Source organism: Carcharhinus amblyrhynchos, chromosome 2 (genome assembly GCF_965287045.1).
Source record: "Carcharhinus amblyrhynchos chromosome 2, sCarAmb.v2.hapA, whole genome shotgun sequence".
Lineage (NCBI taxonomy): Eukaryota > Metazoa > Chordata > Chondrichthyes > Carcharhiniformes > Carcharhinidae > Carcharhinus > Carcharhinus amblyrhynchos.
Window position 1 is genome coordinate 63419712 of NC_137325.1, and position 17794 is coordinate 63437505.

Here is a 17794-nt window from a genome sequence, read left to right on the forward strand (position 1 = left end):
CAACTGTAGTTTTTCAAGCCAACCTTTTGTTCCCGCCCAGCTGTGTTCTTACCCCATTGAAGTCAGCTCTCCCACAGTTAATTATACTCAAGATTGCCTATTTTCCTTTTCTATAATCATCCTAAACCTTAGAATACAGTAATCACATAAATGTTACACTGTTAGCTGTACGCCAGCTAATATATTTAATCAGATAAAGTGTATTTGAGGCGAGGACCAGGGAGGGGCTTGTATTAATAGGGTTGATGTTAAAATGCTTTACTAATCTTAAAACTGTAGTAATGAAGGCTCCTATCCTAGGCATGATGGGAAACTTGATCAAAGGTGGCTCTGGAGATTCTTGCTCCCTAACTAGCAATTACAGCCTTATCAGCCTGGGTAAACATACTACATACTGCTTGATAGAGGAAGGAGACAAGAGACTGAAGGCCATACCCAAGGCTGAGGGTTGAGATAAAAGGATCATCTACAGTTGGAATGGTATGGTTAGATAAGGAATTAATGACTGTCAGGAAATATTGTGGTGAATTTAGGTGATAAGTATAGAAGAGGGAGTAATACTGTAAATATGCGCTGTAACTTTCATAGCATTGAGAGGCTCCTTGGGGATCTGTTTCTCTCCTGTACATAAGCTTAAAATGAAATCTTTCCTTGTACATTCGGGAATGGTAATTTTTACTACAGCAATATTAATCATCTCAATGACTGATTACAAAATAGGTGAAAAGAACTTTGAAAACTCAAATAAAAACAGAAAATGCTAGATAAACTTAGCAGACCTGGCAGCATCAATGGACAGAGAAGGAAGAGTTAATGGTTTGAGTCCATACGCCCTCCAACATTTTCTGATTTTAGTTCCGATTTCCAGCATCCACAGTATTTTGCTTTTATTTGAAAGCTGGGAGTTTGAAATGAAAATAGTGTTTGAGCATTTTCTTGCAGCATTCTTTGTGAACACGCTGGCTGTTAGCATCTGGGGCACTGAGACACTGTGGGAAAAATCAGTCTGCGGCTGAGTATGCCTCTAGTTCCTGGACAGTGGGGCTACTCCAAAGCCAGCACATTCATCTGTTAAACTGAATGCTGCGAGAGGTAATTCTCTAATATAAATCCTAAAATTAACACTTGTCATTTTCTTCTGTGCCTTTGATCACCTGCTGCTGTCACATGTGCTTCCCTTGATTATGATCTCTGTTTTCTTTGCCCAACAGCATGCTTCATATGCCAACTCCGTACCCAGGGTCTCAGTTTAAAGTTTATTTACTAACGTCACAAATAGGCTTATATTAACCCTACAATGAAGTTACTGTGAAAATTCTCTAGTCGTCACACTCTGTCACGTCTCCGGGTCTGAGGTTCAGGGTCTTTACAGACAAAATATATTTCCCTTAAATTGAGGAAGCTGTAGACTGCAAATTATGTCATCATAACAGCACCAGTTCACCAGCCAGGTAATCTTATTGACAGAAAATTTAGGGAGAATTTAGCATGGCATGGAATTTAGCGTGAAAGTTTAAAATCAGCTATTGTCTCCTTGATGTTCTTGATCAACAGCTTTAGTCACAATTCCACACACCTACACACTTACAAGACTTATAAGTCTTAAAGGGTGGGCCTTATTGGGGATTAAGAATTCATTGAATGCACCTAATTTATGTTGGCCGGAATTCCCTGACCTTGCCTGCAGCTGGGAATTTCCAGTCCCTCTGCAGTGAATCAAGTCCCAAATTCTCCATTCTCACTGGCAGAGGAGCAGTGCATGCAGGACAAGAGAATGTGTCTTAGAGCATTAAGGTTTGATACCACAGTCAAAAACCCACATGTCCTGCCAGTCACACTCAAGTTGACAACAGTGGCTCCTAATTTTTAAGTGACTGGATTTTTCCAGGGTAATAAAAGAAAAATATTGCAGCAGCTGGAAATATGGAACAGAAATAGAAAATGCTAGAAGAATCCATCCATCAGATCTGGCAGCATCTGTGGAGAGAGGAACAGAGTTAACATTTCAAGTCTGCATGAGGTAGAAAGGGAGAAATGTGAACAATTTTATACTGTTTAAGGGGAGGCAGAACAGTTGGAGCAAAATAGAAGACCAGGGAAAGTGGGAGCTAGGAGGGTTTAGACAAGAACGACATAGGCACAAGACAAAGGGAGTGTTAATGGCAGTGTTAAAGATTAAAGAAGGTGCTGATAGTAGCATAAAGATAAGGTCGCAAAATGTGTTAAGAGCAGAACAAGGGTCCTGTGAAAGCAAACTCTAAGAAAAATAACTGATGGCCTGTGGATTTTTTGTAGGTCTTAGCTGGGGACCTCTGCTGCATTTCAGAAATAATCTTCCACAGGTGCTTCAGAGTCATAACAGATATCTTCTTTCCTTGGATTAGGGAGCATATAAATTTCCTCTTGGATGTATCGATAAACAGAGGTTCAGGGTCTTCGCAGACAAAATATATTTCCCTTAAATCGAGGAAGCTGTAGACTGCAAATTATGTCATCATAACAGCACCAGTTCATCCAGCCAGATAATCTTACTGACAGAAAATGTTCCACTGACTGGGTGTCCATTTGGTGTTTGGCCACAATGGGATGTTCCTGCACATAAGTGCATGACATCCTGACTTATGTATATGCTGAAATATGCAGCTGCTTCAACTTTTCCAGACCCCACCACAGGTCCATTGTTGTCTTCTAGAGGAAAAAAGGTTATCCTGTAAGAAGGGAGCTGATGACTCCCTTTAGGCAGCGAATGACGGAGCCCAAGAAGTGGTAGAATAGGAAACATGTTCAGATCTTCAACCACCATTGAGCAAGCATTGGTACTTTGAAGATGCCCTTCAGATGTCTTGGACACTCTGGAGGATCACAACAGTATTCCCCTTCAAGAATCTGCAGGATAGCCGTGGTTTACTACATGGTGTATAATGTGGCGCAGTGAAGGGGTCTACAAACAGAGGATACCTTTGTTTGGCTTAACATAAAGCAGTTTTGTTTTACTGAGGATCTTGAGAATCAACAGTTGTACATATTACCAGCTTTAAGCATTGCTACATCCCTGGAAAAGCATAGTCTGTCTGTTTTCCTGTGTCTGAGTTTCTCATCAAGACTTTATGGCTGTATTTGAGTCGAGCTATATTTTTAACCCTTTCATGGATTGAGACAATTCCTTAATATAAGTGCCCTCAATGTTGCCTCAGTGGAGGTGGAGGTAGACTGCTCACCTCTCCTGCAACAACCTGATGAAGGGGCAGCACTCCAAAAGCTCGTGATCCCAAATAAACCTGTTGGATTTTAACCTGGTGTTGTGAGACTTCTTACTCTGCTTCTACAATATGGCATTGGAGAGCCAAACTCATGATGCATGATCCCATTGGGAACTTACCTCAGCATCTGCAGTTCTGCAAGGGGAGGTATTGTCACTAGAACATATACTACAGAAGAGGGCTCTGGCTGAGGAACTGGGGACTTTGAGAGTGCTAAGATGCTCTCCACAACTTTTATCCTCTTCAGTAAGCTCAACAGCCATAAGTTGGTCTTAAGGTGAGTTAGGTGGTGCTGGCTGCTGGGGAACAGCAGTCATCAATCCCTTCAATCATTGTGCCACCAGTACAAACATTCTGTTATGGGTACATAGCTCCCCATGTATTCTTTGGAGATTAGTGTTCGTAGGGCAAACAGACAATTCCATGTGACACTTGAACCCTTCATAGTTACGTTAATATTGAAAGCACTCTGGATGCTGCTGCATGTATTAAGACTGGCCATTGTCTCAGGGTTGGAGTTCATGCATTCAAACCCCAAGACAAGGTTGAGCTCACTACCAGGATGGACTCCTCCATTTAAAGTGGTAAGCTTGCATTCTGTGAGGGTTTTCTGCCAGATGTCTGCACATCTGCTGCTGCTGTTTCAAGTATTGTTCCTCTAAAGTTGACGCATGTGGCCCTACTTCAATACCTAGGAGAACATCATCATGATGTTTCTCCATCCTCCAAAGTGTGCACAGATGTCTTTGACTTGGACACTGCCTCCTGCATACCAGTGCTACCACTCAATACATGCGCCATATCCCTCTGCAGTGCTAGTATCTGTTTTGCTGGATAGTGGGCTGGTGAGATGTGATGTTGCCTCCTCAGATATCTCTTTCTCCTCCTGAGGCTTGAGGAAGCATGGGGAGGGAGTGGAGGGGTTGAAGTTCATGGGCGAGTGCCAGTGGACAAAGAACAAAGAACAGCCCAGCACGGGAAACAGGCCCTTCAGCCCAACGAGCCTGCGCCGCCATTTCAACAAAGCATTTTCCTACACCTACCCTACCCCGTGTGTATGTGAATGGTACCCCTAATGTAGCCAGATTCAGGGGAGAATAGTGTAGGGTCAATTTGGTAAACCAATCAGCCTAAGAGCACATCTTTGGGGTGTGGGAGGAAACCGGAGCACCCGGAGGAAACGCACGCAACCACAGGGAGAATGCGCAAACTCCCACAGACACTGGCCCAAATCCATGTATCTGCACAGCTAGCAGTGATAGTCACTGAGCTGTTGTGGTGCCCGTCTGCTGGTCCAGGATTAAGCACACACAACAACACGAAGTGCTGGACCACTCTCGAAACCTCCAAGAGTGGCCCACGCACGACCCACCATGTGCATTCCCCTCGTTTGACAACAAGGTGGACCGACACCTGTGGATTAAAAGAGACATAAGAACATAAGAAATAGGAGCAGGAGTAGGCCATCCGGCCCTTCGAGCCTGCCCCGCCATTCAATAAGATCATGGCTGATCTGTCGTGGCTCAGTTCCACACTCCCGCAAAACATTAACATGTAATATTACATTTCCAGTGTCATCCCGAGACTCTGACCCTTTTTAATATCATCTTCTATAACCCTCCATCCCAGTTTCACTCATGTGCCTATCTAAGTAAACCTTAAACAAGTCCAGCGTGCCTGCCTCCACCACCTTACTTGGTAGCGCATTCCATACCCCCATGACCCTCTGCGTGAAAAACCTTCCTCTAGTATCCAAATTATACTTCTCCCTCCTCACCCTTAGATCGTGACCTCTCATAATAGTTGTCCCCAATCTAGGGAAAAGCCTACCACTGTTCCCTTCATTATTTTATATACCGCTATCAAATCCCCCCTTAATCTCCATCTTTCTAAGGAGAAGAGCCCCAGTTTTTCCAATCTTTCCTCATAACTCAGTCCTTCCATACCAGGCAGCATCCTGGTAAACCTCCTCTGCACTCTCTCCAGGGTCTCCACGTCCTTCCGGTAGTAAGGTGACCAGAACTGGACGCAGTACTCCAAATGCGGTCTAACCAACGTTCTGTACAACTGAAGCATTAGATGACAGCTCTTATACTCAAAGACGACAGCTCTTATACTCACTGGAATCTCTGTGAAATACAAAAGGGGTAATTTTAGATACCCTTTTGCCATTGTGAAAACACACTCAGATACATACATTGTGTTTAACCATATTGAAGCCCAACTCGTGCAACCTTCGCACTTCAAACCAACATCCCCTCTGTTTAGTACACAAACAGGATCACTTCTCCCATCAGTGACATGGTCTAAAGTGCCTTTAGCATCTGACAAACATTCTGTTTTGGGTACACAGCTCCCCATGTATTCTTTGGAGATTAGTATTCGTACTGCAAACAGACAATTCCAAGTGACACTTGAACCCTTCATAGTTATGTTACTATTGAAAGCACTCTGGGTGCTGCTGCATGTATTAAGATTGACCATTGTCTCAGGGTTTTCATCATTTCAGTGAGTTGGGAGACCACCCTCACAGCCCCCATTGCTGCCTCCTCAATGTTTCAAATCATCCCCAGGCTGGGCCATCTCCATGACATTGTGAGACTTCATAGAAACACAGAATCACAGAATCCCTACGGTGTATAAAATGGCTGTGTGGCCCATGAAGCCTGCAACACCAACAATAATCCTACTCAGGCCCTATCCTCATAATACTAAGTATTTATCCTTCTAATCTCCCTGACACTAAGGGGAAATTGAGAATGGCCATTCAGGTTAACCTGCATATCGTTGGACTGTGGGTGGAAACCAGAGCACCCAGTGGAAAGCCACACAGACACAGGTAATACGTTGCCAACGAGGGCAAGTCAGCTGATCACTAGTAGAACTGTGGGTCTGTGGAGTGACTGAAGACAGAAAATCATGTAACAACAGCCCTCCCCCTCCACTCTCAGCTTGTAACTGCAGAGAGCTTCCTGATAGGGTTGTAACAATATATTGAAAACAGAAACCACATATTCCTTTCTGCTGAAGTTCTGTTCTCATGTACAAAGAAGCTGGTTGATTTGGGGCTTGCCTTCTCTCCCTTTTTTCTCTTCCAGCTTCAAAGGGATCTAGAAATGGGCAATAAATGCTGGCCTAGCCAGCAGCACTCACATCCCCTAAATGAATTTTTTAAAAAGCTTCACATATCCAGGAGATTCACCTCCTATTTGGCAAAGCTTTTATTATAACAGGATGTTAAATCATTAATCACGCAACTTCCTTTCCTGGATCCACAACAAGGGATTTTCGTTTTCAGCACCAATAAAACAGGATTTTGCCTCAGCTTCTTTGATGTAGGCGTGCCCTATAATGTTTTAAATCAATCGCCCACTTTGTGCCAATACAACTGAGGGAGCACTTTACAAGAGCATATCTCAGTCTGTCTGGCAGCCCAGCAGTGGTCGGCTAACACAGTGAGTTTTTTTGAATTTCAGTTTTTGCATATTTAAGTTGATAATATGCTGACTCGCAGCTCACATGAAATGTGAGTCATAGTAATGTTGAAATTATCTTGTTATTTAGTGAATTGTATCAATTTTACATGGTGAAGTAGCTAAAATATTTAATTAACTAAAAATATAATGGCTTCATTTAAACAAGTGAAATGAAAAACTGAATATTTGAAATGAAAATTGATTGTGGGTTTCATTTCAGAACAATTAAACAGCCATTTTAAATAAAAGTTGGCAGCTGTGTTTCCTATGTTACAATAGTGACTACAGTCCAAAAGTATTTTAGTCATTGTAATCCCGTTCACGTTATGTGTTCACAAAGGCCTCTACATGAAATCATGTTATTTCCTATTTCTGTTAGGGCATTAATCCATTTATATGAAATATATTAACACTTGCACTCAGAAAGAAAAGTAATTGCGTATAAAAAAATCATTGGGACTGTCTGGGTGTGAGTTGCATAGTGTTGACTGCTGCACACTGGCGCATAAATGCTGACTTTTTAAATACAGGGCAATGAACTTAAACAATTTCAAACACAGAGCACTAACTGTGTTCACCAAATTGATCAAACTGACCCACATCTGCACCTATCAAAAAGAGGTAAGGGTATGCATCATTTGCCCAAAGATTCTGTTAAATACCTTGTTTTGGCTTGTTCTAGAATTGGCACACATTGACCTCCCTGCCAATTTTACTCAAAAACATATAGCAAGCTACAGGTCAAGGGTCCAGCAAGCTGTCAACTGCCCAGTGCAGCCATGGGCTACAGGGTTGAACTGAGTTCACCTGCTGCTGTTTGGAAGGGATCAGTGGGTTTAAAAAAAATAAAATCAAGACAGCATGCAGCCACTGTCAGTGTCCTCAAAACACCCTCATGGTTTTGTTCCAGGAAGTTCGGCATAGTGGTTAGCAATGCTGCCTCACCGCGCCAGGAACTCGGGTTTGATTCCCAGCTTGGGTCACTGTCTGTGTGGAGTTTGCACATTCTCCCTGTGTCTGTGTGGGTTTCCTCCATGTGCTCTGGTTTCCTCTCACATTCCAGAGAGATGCGTGTTAGGTTGATTGGCCATGCTCAATTGCCACTTATTGTTGGGGGATTTGCAGGGTAAATACATGGGGCTACGGGAATAGGGGCTGGGTGGGATTGTGGTCAGTGCAGACCCAATGGGCCAATAGTCTCCTTCCGTGCTGTAGGGATTCTATAATTCTAAGCTCCATGGTTTTCTCTGTGAATTAATAGGGTTGAATTTCTGCAGAGATTCATCTGATCATCTGCCAGAACTTCAGTGGATGTTTGTATACCAGTCTCCCCAAACATGTCAAAGCAGATCTCCTTAAGATATAACACAATCTGCATGGCAGGTTGGGTTATATCTTAAATTCTTCAGATAGCATCCTGGACTCCCCTCCTCCTTCCCCAACCAAAAGAATATGATGCTCAGTGATATATCCAGGAGTAATATTCTCTTGCCCATTAGACTGCTGTTGTCAAATATCAATTAACTAAAGAACGTAGTGCCAATGGTTAATGTAGAGATGAAACCAAAAAACGACATGCTGTTGAAGCACTGCATTAAATGTCAGTGAAACTAGTTGATTGCCCAAGAGATCAGAGTGGGAGATCATACTGTGGTTTGCATTACAAGAACCTTCTATCTGAGTCAGCTCTGCTGGTGCTGCTGCTTCCAAGGGTATCTACTAGCACTTATTCAGGGATGTTTGATAGTTCACATGCTTTTAACTTGAGAGCTACCAGTCTGCTAGCTAACTGACTACAATGGCAATACTTCTGAGTAGACTGAAGCCTTCAGTGCAGTTGCCACAAGGGTTGCCATGTGCACCAAGGCAGTCAGTTCTGCACACCTATAGATCTTGCATGGACACAAGACATTAGTGTTGAGCCAGCAAGCTGCATTTAAGGAAACATGGTTGTAAAGAGCTGCATCAGAAGCAGGAATTTCTGGTCAGCAACTTCTTAGTTCTCCCTCAGCCAAACTCTATGATGCATCCTTTGCTTCCTTTTCAGTGTCACTTTTTTTTACATCTAATTGAGTATTTGAGTTCTGCAACAAGCAGAAGGAAGTGAAATAGCTAAAATTTCACAGGAGTTTTCCCAATCATTTGCTGTAACTTTACCAAAAGTAACCAAGTGAAATGACATAAACGGCTATGATCCAACCGTGCATATCCATATATGAGTTTACACACATACCACTTCTAAACATAGATTTGATTTTTGACAAAGCCTGCAATACTATTGAGATTTAGGACTGACTGTGCTATAGATTGTAGATGCACATAGCTGAGCAATGTGCCTTATTATTTTTTACTGTTCACACACATTGCATATGCATCCACATATATGAAGCAGACCTTGCCCAATACTGAGACTATATGATGGCAATCCTACCAAAACAATTCTAGATTCATAGACCTTTAAAGCACAGAAGGAGACTTACTGCTTAACATCTTCCAAAATGAGAGAATTAACACATTAATTGAGATAACTTTCTTGCTTGTCTACTTGTGGTAAGTATTTCATTCTGTTTTGAAACTGTTCTCAAGTGAAGATTGTGAAAATGAGTTGCTACACAACCTGAAACATGCTTGTGTGGTTAATTGATATTTACTTTGTGATGGATTCCATGAACAATAGAACTTAATAAGATAAATTTGCTGAGGATGCCTTACTGCCATATGGTCTTTATTTTATTCAGATGTGGCCACTAATGATAGTTCTGCTGCTGGCAAACGTGGCTTCTGCTACAGTGACGTGTCAAGATGGAAGTTCTTGTCCAGATCAAACAAGATGTTGTAAACTTGAATCTGGTAATTATGACTGCTGCCTAGTGGAAAAGGTATGGAATAGATATTAAGTAGAAAAAGGTAATGTAATCATGCATGGGTTGGGCATGATTCACTCCTGCTTACACAACCATCGTGATTGGATTTAATGGGGTTCATACCCCTTGTAGCTAAAAGAGTTGTTTGAATGCTGGGAGGTACATGTCTCAGGGTGAAAATCCCAATTGGGTGGTTAGCAAATCTAGATTGAGGGGGGTGAAGGAAGTGAGGGTGGAGGGCTTGGGGAGGAAGACAGGGGGAAGAATTAAAGGGGGAGTTATCTTGGTGAGGGAGGATGCATGTGATGGTTCCAGGGGATCCACAAATGAGGTCCCCTCCCAGCATTCCCTGACACTAGTCTGTGCATAGCTAGCTGCCTCGGTTTTCCGACTGGGTGAGCCTGCCCTATCCACAGGTATTATACATTTGGCAGCTATATGAAGCCTTTAAATGGCCAAACAAATGGCCACTTGTTGGGCTTAAGGACAAGTGAGCTGCCTGATGGCTCCCTTGTTACCCATTAATTGTGGTGGGAGTGGGGGTGGGCAGGTGGGTGGTGGGCATGATGCTTGCTGGATTTTGCATGCAACCTCACCTTTAAACCTCCTGGCAGAGAAGAGTATATTCCAACCCAATTTGTGAAACTTTACTGGTCATCTTACCAATATCACATCAACAATGTCACTAAGAATTAACAAGTTATGTTAAAATCATAGAATGCTACAGCCCAGAAGGAAGCCATTCAGCCCATTGAGTCTGCATTGACCACAAACCCACACAGGCCCTATCCCCATAACCCCTTGCATTTACCCTAGCTAGTGCCCCTGACACTAAGGGGCAATTTAGCACAGCCAATCCACCTAGGAATGTGACTTCACAGAATGTGGCAGCCACGAACAATACTCCAGAAGTCAGACTTATGCAACGTGCTGAAATGTTGACCTATCTCAGTTTGCTTTGATTGAACCATGGTTTTCATTTATGGTATTTACTTTTGTTCGGCCCCTGACTGCCTGCTTCTGAATTACATGGTCAACAAAAGTTACAAATAAACAGCTTGTCAGGAACTTCTATCCCAGCATCAGTAACTTTCTCCATCAAACAGGTAAATGATTCTCAAAAAACATAAGAATTGGACAAATTCTGAAATGACAAATGCTCCAACCAGAGAACATTCCCTACAGAAGAGCTATAAGACACTGAAGCTCACGCTGAGTGTCATTGCAGCAGGTGAGAAGGTCAGAAAAAGTGGTCAGATTGGGAATGGAAGAGGAAATTAAAATGATGAATCAGGGAGCCTCGGGTCACAATTAAACACAAAAGAAAAGTGCCTGACAAAGAGATCACCATATAATTCCCCAGGTGGCCTTGCTGCTACCCCCCTCACCCATCTTTATGTGGGACAAGTGAGGTCTGGGATGTCCTGCTCACCCTTAATCCAACTGAGGCCCAATTAGAGTCATAGAGTCATAGAGGTTTACAGCATGGAAACAAGCCCTTCAGCCCAACTTGATAGAAGTTTAGTGCGACTTCCCACCCCAGCCAATTTTGAAGGAGGGGGGATGAGTTTGGGGCAGGAAGAAAGTGAGTCATGTCGCTCTAATCAGGCCTCAGGTATTAATGGGAGGGGGTAATACCTTTCTCAAGCTCTCCCTTGACAATCCCCTCCACACCGCCACAAAGTCATCCTCTGCAGGTTCCCCCTCATTGCCAGGCTCTCCATCAACTCCCCTTGGGTCTCACCTCTCTTATAAGTGGTTCAATATCACACACTTAACTTGTCCCAGACCAGACTTTGGAATTGCCTGTAGCCCCAGTCCTGCTGCTGTTGCCATTGGGAAGTTTGCTTTGTTTGAAGACGAGAGGTGGTGTCAATCTTTCTTTTAACAATGTCGCTGTTCTATCTTATCTTGGCTGGGTATGTTAGGCAATTAACTACTTTGATTATCCGCTCCCAGACCTTGTGGAGAATGTAGTAGAGGGAGTAGGTTGTCTTCCCTGAGATGTCCCCCTTTGGAGATTTTTGGACAATTCTCCTTGATGTTGAAGTTCTGCTTGGGGGGAAGGGGTGGGGGGGAGTGGGGGTGTGTGGTTAATATCCTGTTGTTTGTGAGCACTGACTGTGAGCCCAGATATTTAGGCTGCACATTATCTAAGTTCCTCCTATGAGGTTATATGCTTCCAATATCTTGCAATCAGAGATTGTCAAACCCTGTGTTGTGTCAATTTGTCTTATCCTACTGTTCCTCTCTCTCCGAAGATTCCTTTCATTTCCTGGGTCAGTGGGGTACTGATATAGAGTCCAAATTGTTATATTTAATTCTACAAGACTGCCCTCATTTGTCTGGAGGAGGATTGTGTCTCCCCAGATATCTTGTTTGTAGATGATTCTTCTGCTTCCAGTTTGGTGGAGTCTTCTTGGTGAACAAATGGGTTGAATTTTCCAGCTAATGGTGGGGCTTTATTTTTATTTATTTATTCATTGTCACAAGTAGGCTTACATTAACACTGTAATGAAGTTACTATGAAAATTCCCTCGGCACCACACTCTGGCACCCATTCGGGTACACTGAGGGAATATTTAGCATGGCCAGTGCACCTAGCCAGCACATCTTTCAGACTGTGGGAGGAAACTGGAGGACATCCATGCAGACACGGGGAGAACGTACAGACTCTGCACAGACATTAACCCAAGCTGGGAATTGAACCCAGGTCCCTGGCACTGTGAGACAGCAGTGTTAACCACTGTGCCACTATGCCATCCTTCAAAGTGGCTGGAGATGAATGAGACTGGTTTTGTAGTAGACTCCAGCATGGTGTGAGAGCCCTTGCTTTATTGGTTCTTCTTTTATCTATGTCAATATCCCTTACTTTCTTTAGCTGCATCAACAAGGGTGGCAGCTATTTTTAACATTCATATTTGGAAAGTATGAAGATTATATTATGTTATTAAAAGGAGAGCAGTCTGTCTTCCCTCGAGATGCCACCATTTGGAGGGTCATCTGGACATCTCCTTTTCTTGAGGTTTAACTTTCCCTAGTGAGAAATATCCTGTTATCTGCAGGGTCCGGATGTAAGTTTAGATACCTGCACCAGAATTTTACCACCCCACCCGCACAGAATTGGAGCCGGCAAGGGGTGGACGAGGGATTTTCCAGTCTCAGGTTGAGTGACACTATAAAATCCCGCCCCTGGACTCCATTTTATCTTCCTGTGAGGCTGTATTGCTCCACTTCTGTTATTGTGTGTGTGTGTGTGTGTGTGTGTGTGTGTGTGTGTGTGTGTGTGTGTGTGTGTGTGTGTGTGTGTGTGTGTGTGTGAACTGTAATGCCATATCTTGGGTTTGGGGTTGTATCCTCATATTCCCATCTTTCTACGGCATCCTTTCATTGTTTGTGATGTTGTTTTAGGCTCCAATTGGTTGTATTTGACTCCATAGTGGATCCCTCATGCTATGTAGCTGGGTCCTTGTTATCCTATGGGCAAGGACATGCACCATTGTGCCACGTGCTCATGGTTTTTTCCTGTCACACTGATATCCCACACTCTGTGTGATAGCCTTTCATTAACCATAGGAGGGAAGGTGCAGATTACAATAATCACAATGAATTGTAACTGATTGTCCGTTCCAATTGTAATGGTATCTTCCGATCTGTTCTGTTTGTATATGTGAGGGATGATCATTCTGTGCTGTACTGGATTTTGGGGGTTTGTTGCGTTTTTTGGTAAAATGGAAAATCTTCAATGAAAACATTTTTTAAAAGCCCTTCTTTAGATTGGTGTTACCAGCTGCCCATGTCTCATATTCTGGTGGTGAGGTTGCTGGCTTGTGGTATGTGTGGCCTATTTAATGTAAAGAGGTGGTAATCTGACTTGGGTATTTACTTCAAACTGGTTTGTTCACATTCTCTCTGATAGACTAAAGAGTAATGTTGCAACCATGTGAGGAGTAGTCAATAGGATCCCCCTATTCTACCACTCCAGGTCTGACTGTCTGATTTAATCTATTGTCAGTAGTAAACTATTATGTCTGCCAATTTACACAGTTGGGAGGATTTACCACCCAACCTGCTGCATGTTTTGTGGTGGTGAGCAATGGCCCACCATTGATAGGAGATGGGGTCTTCTGGTCCTGTCATTGTCAACAGGGCTTCCTGTTAAAGGCACTTCTCGCTGCTGTGAAACTCATGGCTGGGATACGTCATTGGAAGATCTTGTCAGGGTGAATGGCCATAAAGTTCCAGCCCATGAATGATCAACATACGCACTCCTTACCCCATTTTATTCTTCATTGCTTTCTATTTTTTACTCCTGGGACAAATCTTGAAGGCAAGGAGAAATGGGACTGGGGCTGGGAAGTGGAAAGGAAACTGAAGTAGGGTTTAAAAAGGGAGTGCAGTACATAGAAACAGGCAGACCTAAGGTCCATAAATACAGGAAACGAGAGACAACAGCTACTAAGTGGGAGAAAAGTTGGGCCAGAAGGGGAAGTGGAACACATGAGAAATAGGGGTAGGATGAAGCAACAAGGAAGTGAGTGGAGTAAAGCCTAAGAAAGAGCAACTCAAGACAGCCCAGAGTCAAGGTAACAGGCAGGTTCAAGAAGTGAGGCAGGAATATTCCTGGAATGAAGGGAACTAGAGGGTGACATAAGAACATAATAATAAGAACCAGGAGCAGGAGTAGGCCATCCAGCCCTTCAAGCCTGCCCCGCCATTCAATAAGATCATGGCTGATCTGAAGTGGCTCAGTTCCACTTTCCCGCCTTCTCCCCATAACCCTTAATCCCCTTGCCTACCAAAAACCTATCAACCCGCGTCTTAAATATATTTAGCGAGGCAGCCTCCACCACTTCAACAGGCAGAGAATTCCAGAGATTCACCACCCTTTGAGTGAAGAAGTTCCTCCTCAACTCCGTTCTAAACTGCGCCCCCCCTTTATCTTGAGGCTGTGCCCTCTAGTCCTACTGTCCTTTCTGAGTGGGAAGAACCTCTCCACCTCTACCCTATCCATCCCATTCACCATCTTGTACGTCTCAATGAGATCTCCCCTCATCTTTCTAAACTCTAACGAGTACAAGCCTAGTTTATTCAGTCTCTCCTCATAGCTCAACCCCCTCAACTCCGGTATCAGCCTAGTGAACCTCCTCTGCACTCCCTCCAAGGCCAAAGCATCCTTGCGCAAGTGCGGCAACCAAAACTGCACACAGCACTCCAGCTGCGGCCTCACCAGTGCCCTGTACAGTTGCAGCAAGACCTCCCTACTTTTATATTCAATCCCCCTCGCTATGAAGGCCAGCATCCCATTCGCCTTCCTGACCACCTGCTGCACCTGCAGGCTGGGTTTTTGCGAGTCATGCACAAGGACCCTCAGGTCCCTCTGCACCATAGCATGCTGCAGCTTTTCGCCATGTAAGTAGTAGTCTTTCCTACCATTACTCCTACCAAAGTGGACAACCTCATACTTGCCAACATTATATTCCATCTGCCGGTTCCTGGCCCATTCGCCCAGCCTATCTAGATCCTTCTGCAGACTCTCCACACCCTCCGCACAATTTGCCGTTCCACCAATCTTGGTGTCATCAGCAAATTTCGACACCTTACACTCAGTTCCCTCCTCCAGATCATCTATATAAATGGTAAATAGCTGAGGCCCCAGCACCGATCCCTGGGGCACTCCACTAGTCACCAACCACCAATCCGAATAGTACCCATTGACACCCACTCTCTGCCTCCTATTTGACAGCCAATCCCCTATCCACGCTAACACCCTACCCCCAACTCCATGCCCCCTAACCTTCTGTAACAACCTTTTGTGCGGCACCTTATCAAACGCCTTCTGAAAATCAAGAAACACCACATCCACCAGTTCCCCTCTATCCACCGCACTAGACACATCCTCATAGAATTCCAATAAATTCGTCAGACACAACTTCCCCTTAACGAAACCGTGCTGTGTCTACTCTACCAAACAATTCTCCTCAAGATGCCTCGCTATTTTCTCCTTAATTACGGATTCAAGCATTTTACCTACAACAGACGTTAAACTAACCGGCCTATAATTCCCTGCCTTTTGCCTACTACCCTTTTTAAACAACGGCGTAACATTAGCCGTTTTCCAATCTTCCGGCACTTCCCCGGAATCCAGCGAGGTTTGGAAAATAATCATCAAGGCATTCACTATCACCTCCGCCATTTCTTTCAGAACCCTTGGATGCATTCCATCCAGTCCTGGGGACTTGTCCACCATCAATCCCTCTAGTCTGTCGAGCACTGCCTCTCTAGTAACAATAATGTCATTCAGGCCCTCCACTCCTACCATCTTTCCATCGTTAACACCCGGCAAACTATTCACGTCCTCCTCTGTGAAGACCGAAGCAAAAGTTATTCAAGGCCTCAGCCATTTCCCCATCCCCCACCACTAAATCCCCCCTCTCATCCTCTAAGGGTCCAACATTCACCCTAGCCAGCCTCCTCCTTTTTATATATTTATAAAAACTCTTACTATCCTTTTTTATATTTAGCACTAGCCCAGCTTCTTAGTTTATCCTTCCTTTCTTTATCAACTTCTTTGTCATTCTTTGTTGATATTTAAACCTCTCCCAATCCTCTTCTTGCCCACTACTCTTAGCTACTCTAAACGCATCAGCTTTTAATTTAATACTCTCCTTTACCTCCTTCGTTATCCATGGCTGATTATCTCTCCTCCTACGATCAGGCCAGAAACTTGTGTATCTCGTAGAAAGAAGCTGGAAGAATGGGACAGTTAAGTGCAATGCCATTGTCCAGTAGTGAAGACCTGCATTTATGCTAATGGCCAAAGAAAATGTTGGCACAAGAACTTCTCATTACAGGGGGTCAATATCATAAAGGTTCTCTCCATTGTCCAACATAGCATCCAAAGTAATGGAAACCTCAAAAGAAAAATTGTAAAAATAGTTGTTTGCATGTCTGTTCCACCAGAGCTGCAGTGAATTATTTCAGAAATAGCACCATAAAAATGCATTACTCAAAAATCATGAAATAGGAAACAAATAATAATGACATAAAGTATGCATTAAATGCAATACTTAAGGTCCCCACAGCATTGCAGACAGGATGTCAAAGAACATGATGTTCTTTTATCAAAGGGTTGCTATGCAGAGCAATCGCCAGTCCAACTCCTCCCTCTCTCTCACTTCCTCCATCCTCCCCACAATTGGCTTAGTCAGGCGAAACTTCCCAGAAAATAAACAAAACCGACCAACATTTTCATTTCATTTGCATTTTCAATTCATTAAGTTGTCAATCAGCCATGTACTTGAACAAATTGCAAAAACACAAGAGCAAGATTTTCTTAAAGTTTACTTATTAGTGTCACAAGTAGGCTTACTTTAACACTGCAATGAAATTATTGTGAAAATCCCCTGGTCGCCACACTCCAACACCTGTTCGGGTACACTGAGGGAGAACTTAGTATGGCCAATGCGCCTAACCAGCACGTTTTTCGGACTGAGGGAGGAAACCGGAGCATCAGGAGGAATCCCACACAGACATGGGGAGAACATGTACCCTCCGCACGGTCATCCAATCCTGGAATCAAACCTGAAGCAGTAGTGCTAACCATTGGGCTTTCTGTGGGTAAAGTTGGCTTTTAATCTTTTGTGGACTGACGGAATTGAAGAAAGCAACTTTATTCTAATAGAAATAAGTTTCATTCTTGTCACAGTTTTTCCATTGTTACCTCATTAGACATTATTTCCTCATATACCATAATAGCCGGTACCTGCTAACTGCTTGAAGTTTTAATGATTAGAAAAATAAGAACATAGCAACATAACCAAAATCTTGAACATTAAACCATGCATTTTAGCTTATCTAGCCAGCCACAAGATTAAAAACAAATAAAGTTCGCTGCTTAGAGCCCTTAATTCATTCCCCATCCAATTATATTATAAAATTACTGATATTAGCACAGATTGCTTCGATGGAAATCCATTCTGAATATTCATGGTTTCATGTGAAATGACAGGGTTGATCTATCCAAAACCCCTCTTTTGTTATTGTTGGGATTATGGCGAAAAATTCGGGGATCAACTCGTCAATTATCGGAAGGATCATGAATATCATAACAAGGTTTTCCCATAATCTATCTCCTTAAACAAATTTAATGATTGTAGCCTGTCCTGGCAGTTTGTTGTCAAGCCATCAGAGA

The 17794-nt window shown here is 43.3% G+C and overlaps 1 protein-coding gene across 1 annotated transcript in view; it reads left to right on the forward strand.

The window, feature by feature from the left end:
* The first annotated feature begins 6532 nt into the window (after positions 1-6532).
* Positions 6533-17794, forward strand: part of grna.1 (granulin a, tandem duplicate 1) — a 30625-nt gene continuing 19363 nt past the window's right edge. Inside the window, exons 1-2 of the mRNA XM_080206699.1 lie at positions 6533-6715; positions 9475-9615. Coding sequence (XP_080062825.1) covers positions 9475-9615 — 141 coding nt within the window. The 5' untranslated portion in view covers positions 6533-6715. The remainder of the gene's footprint in view (positions 6716-9474; positions 9616-17794) is intronic.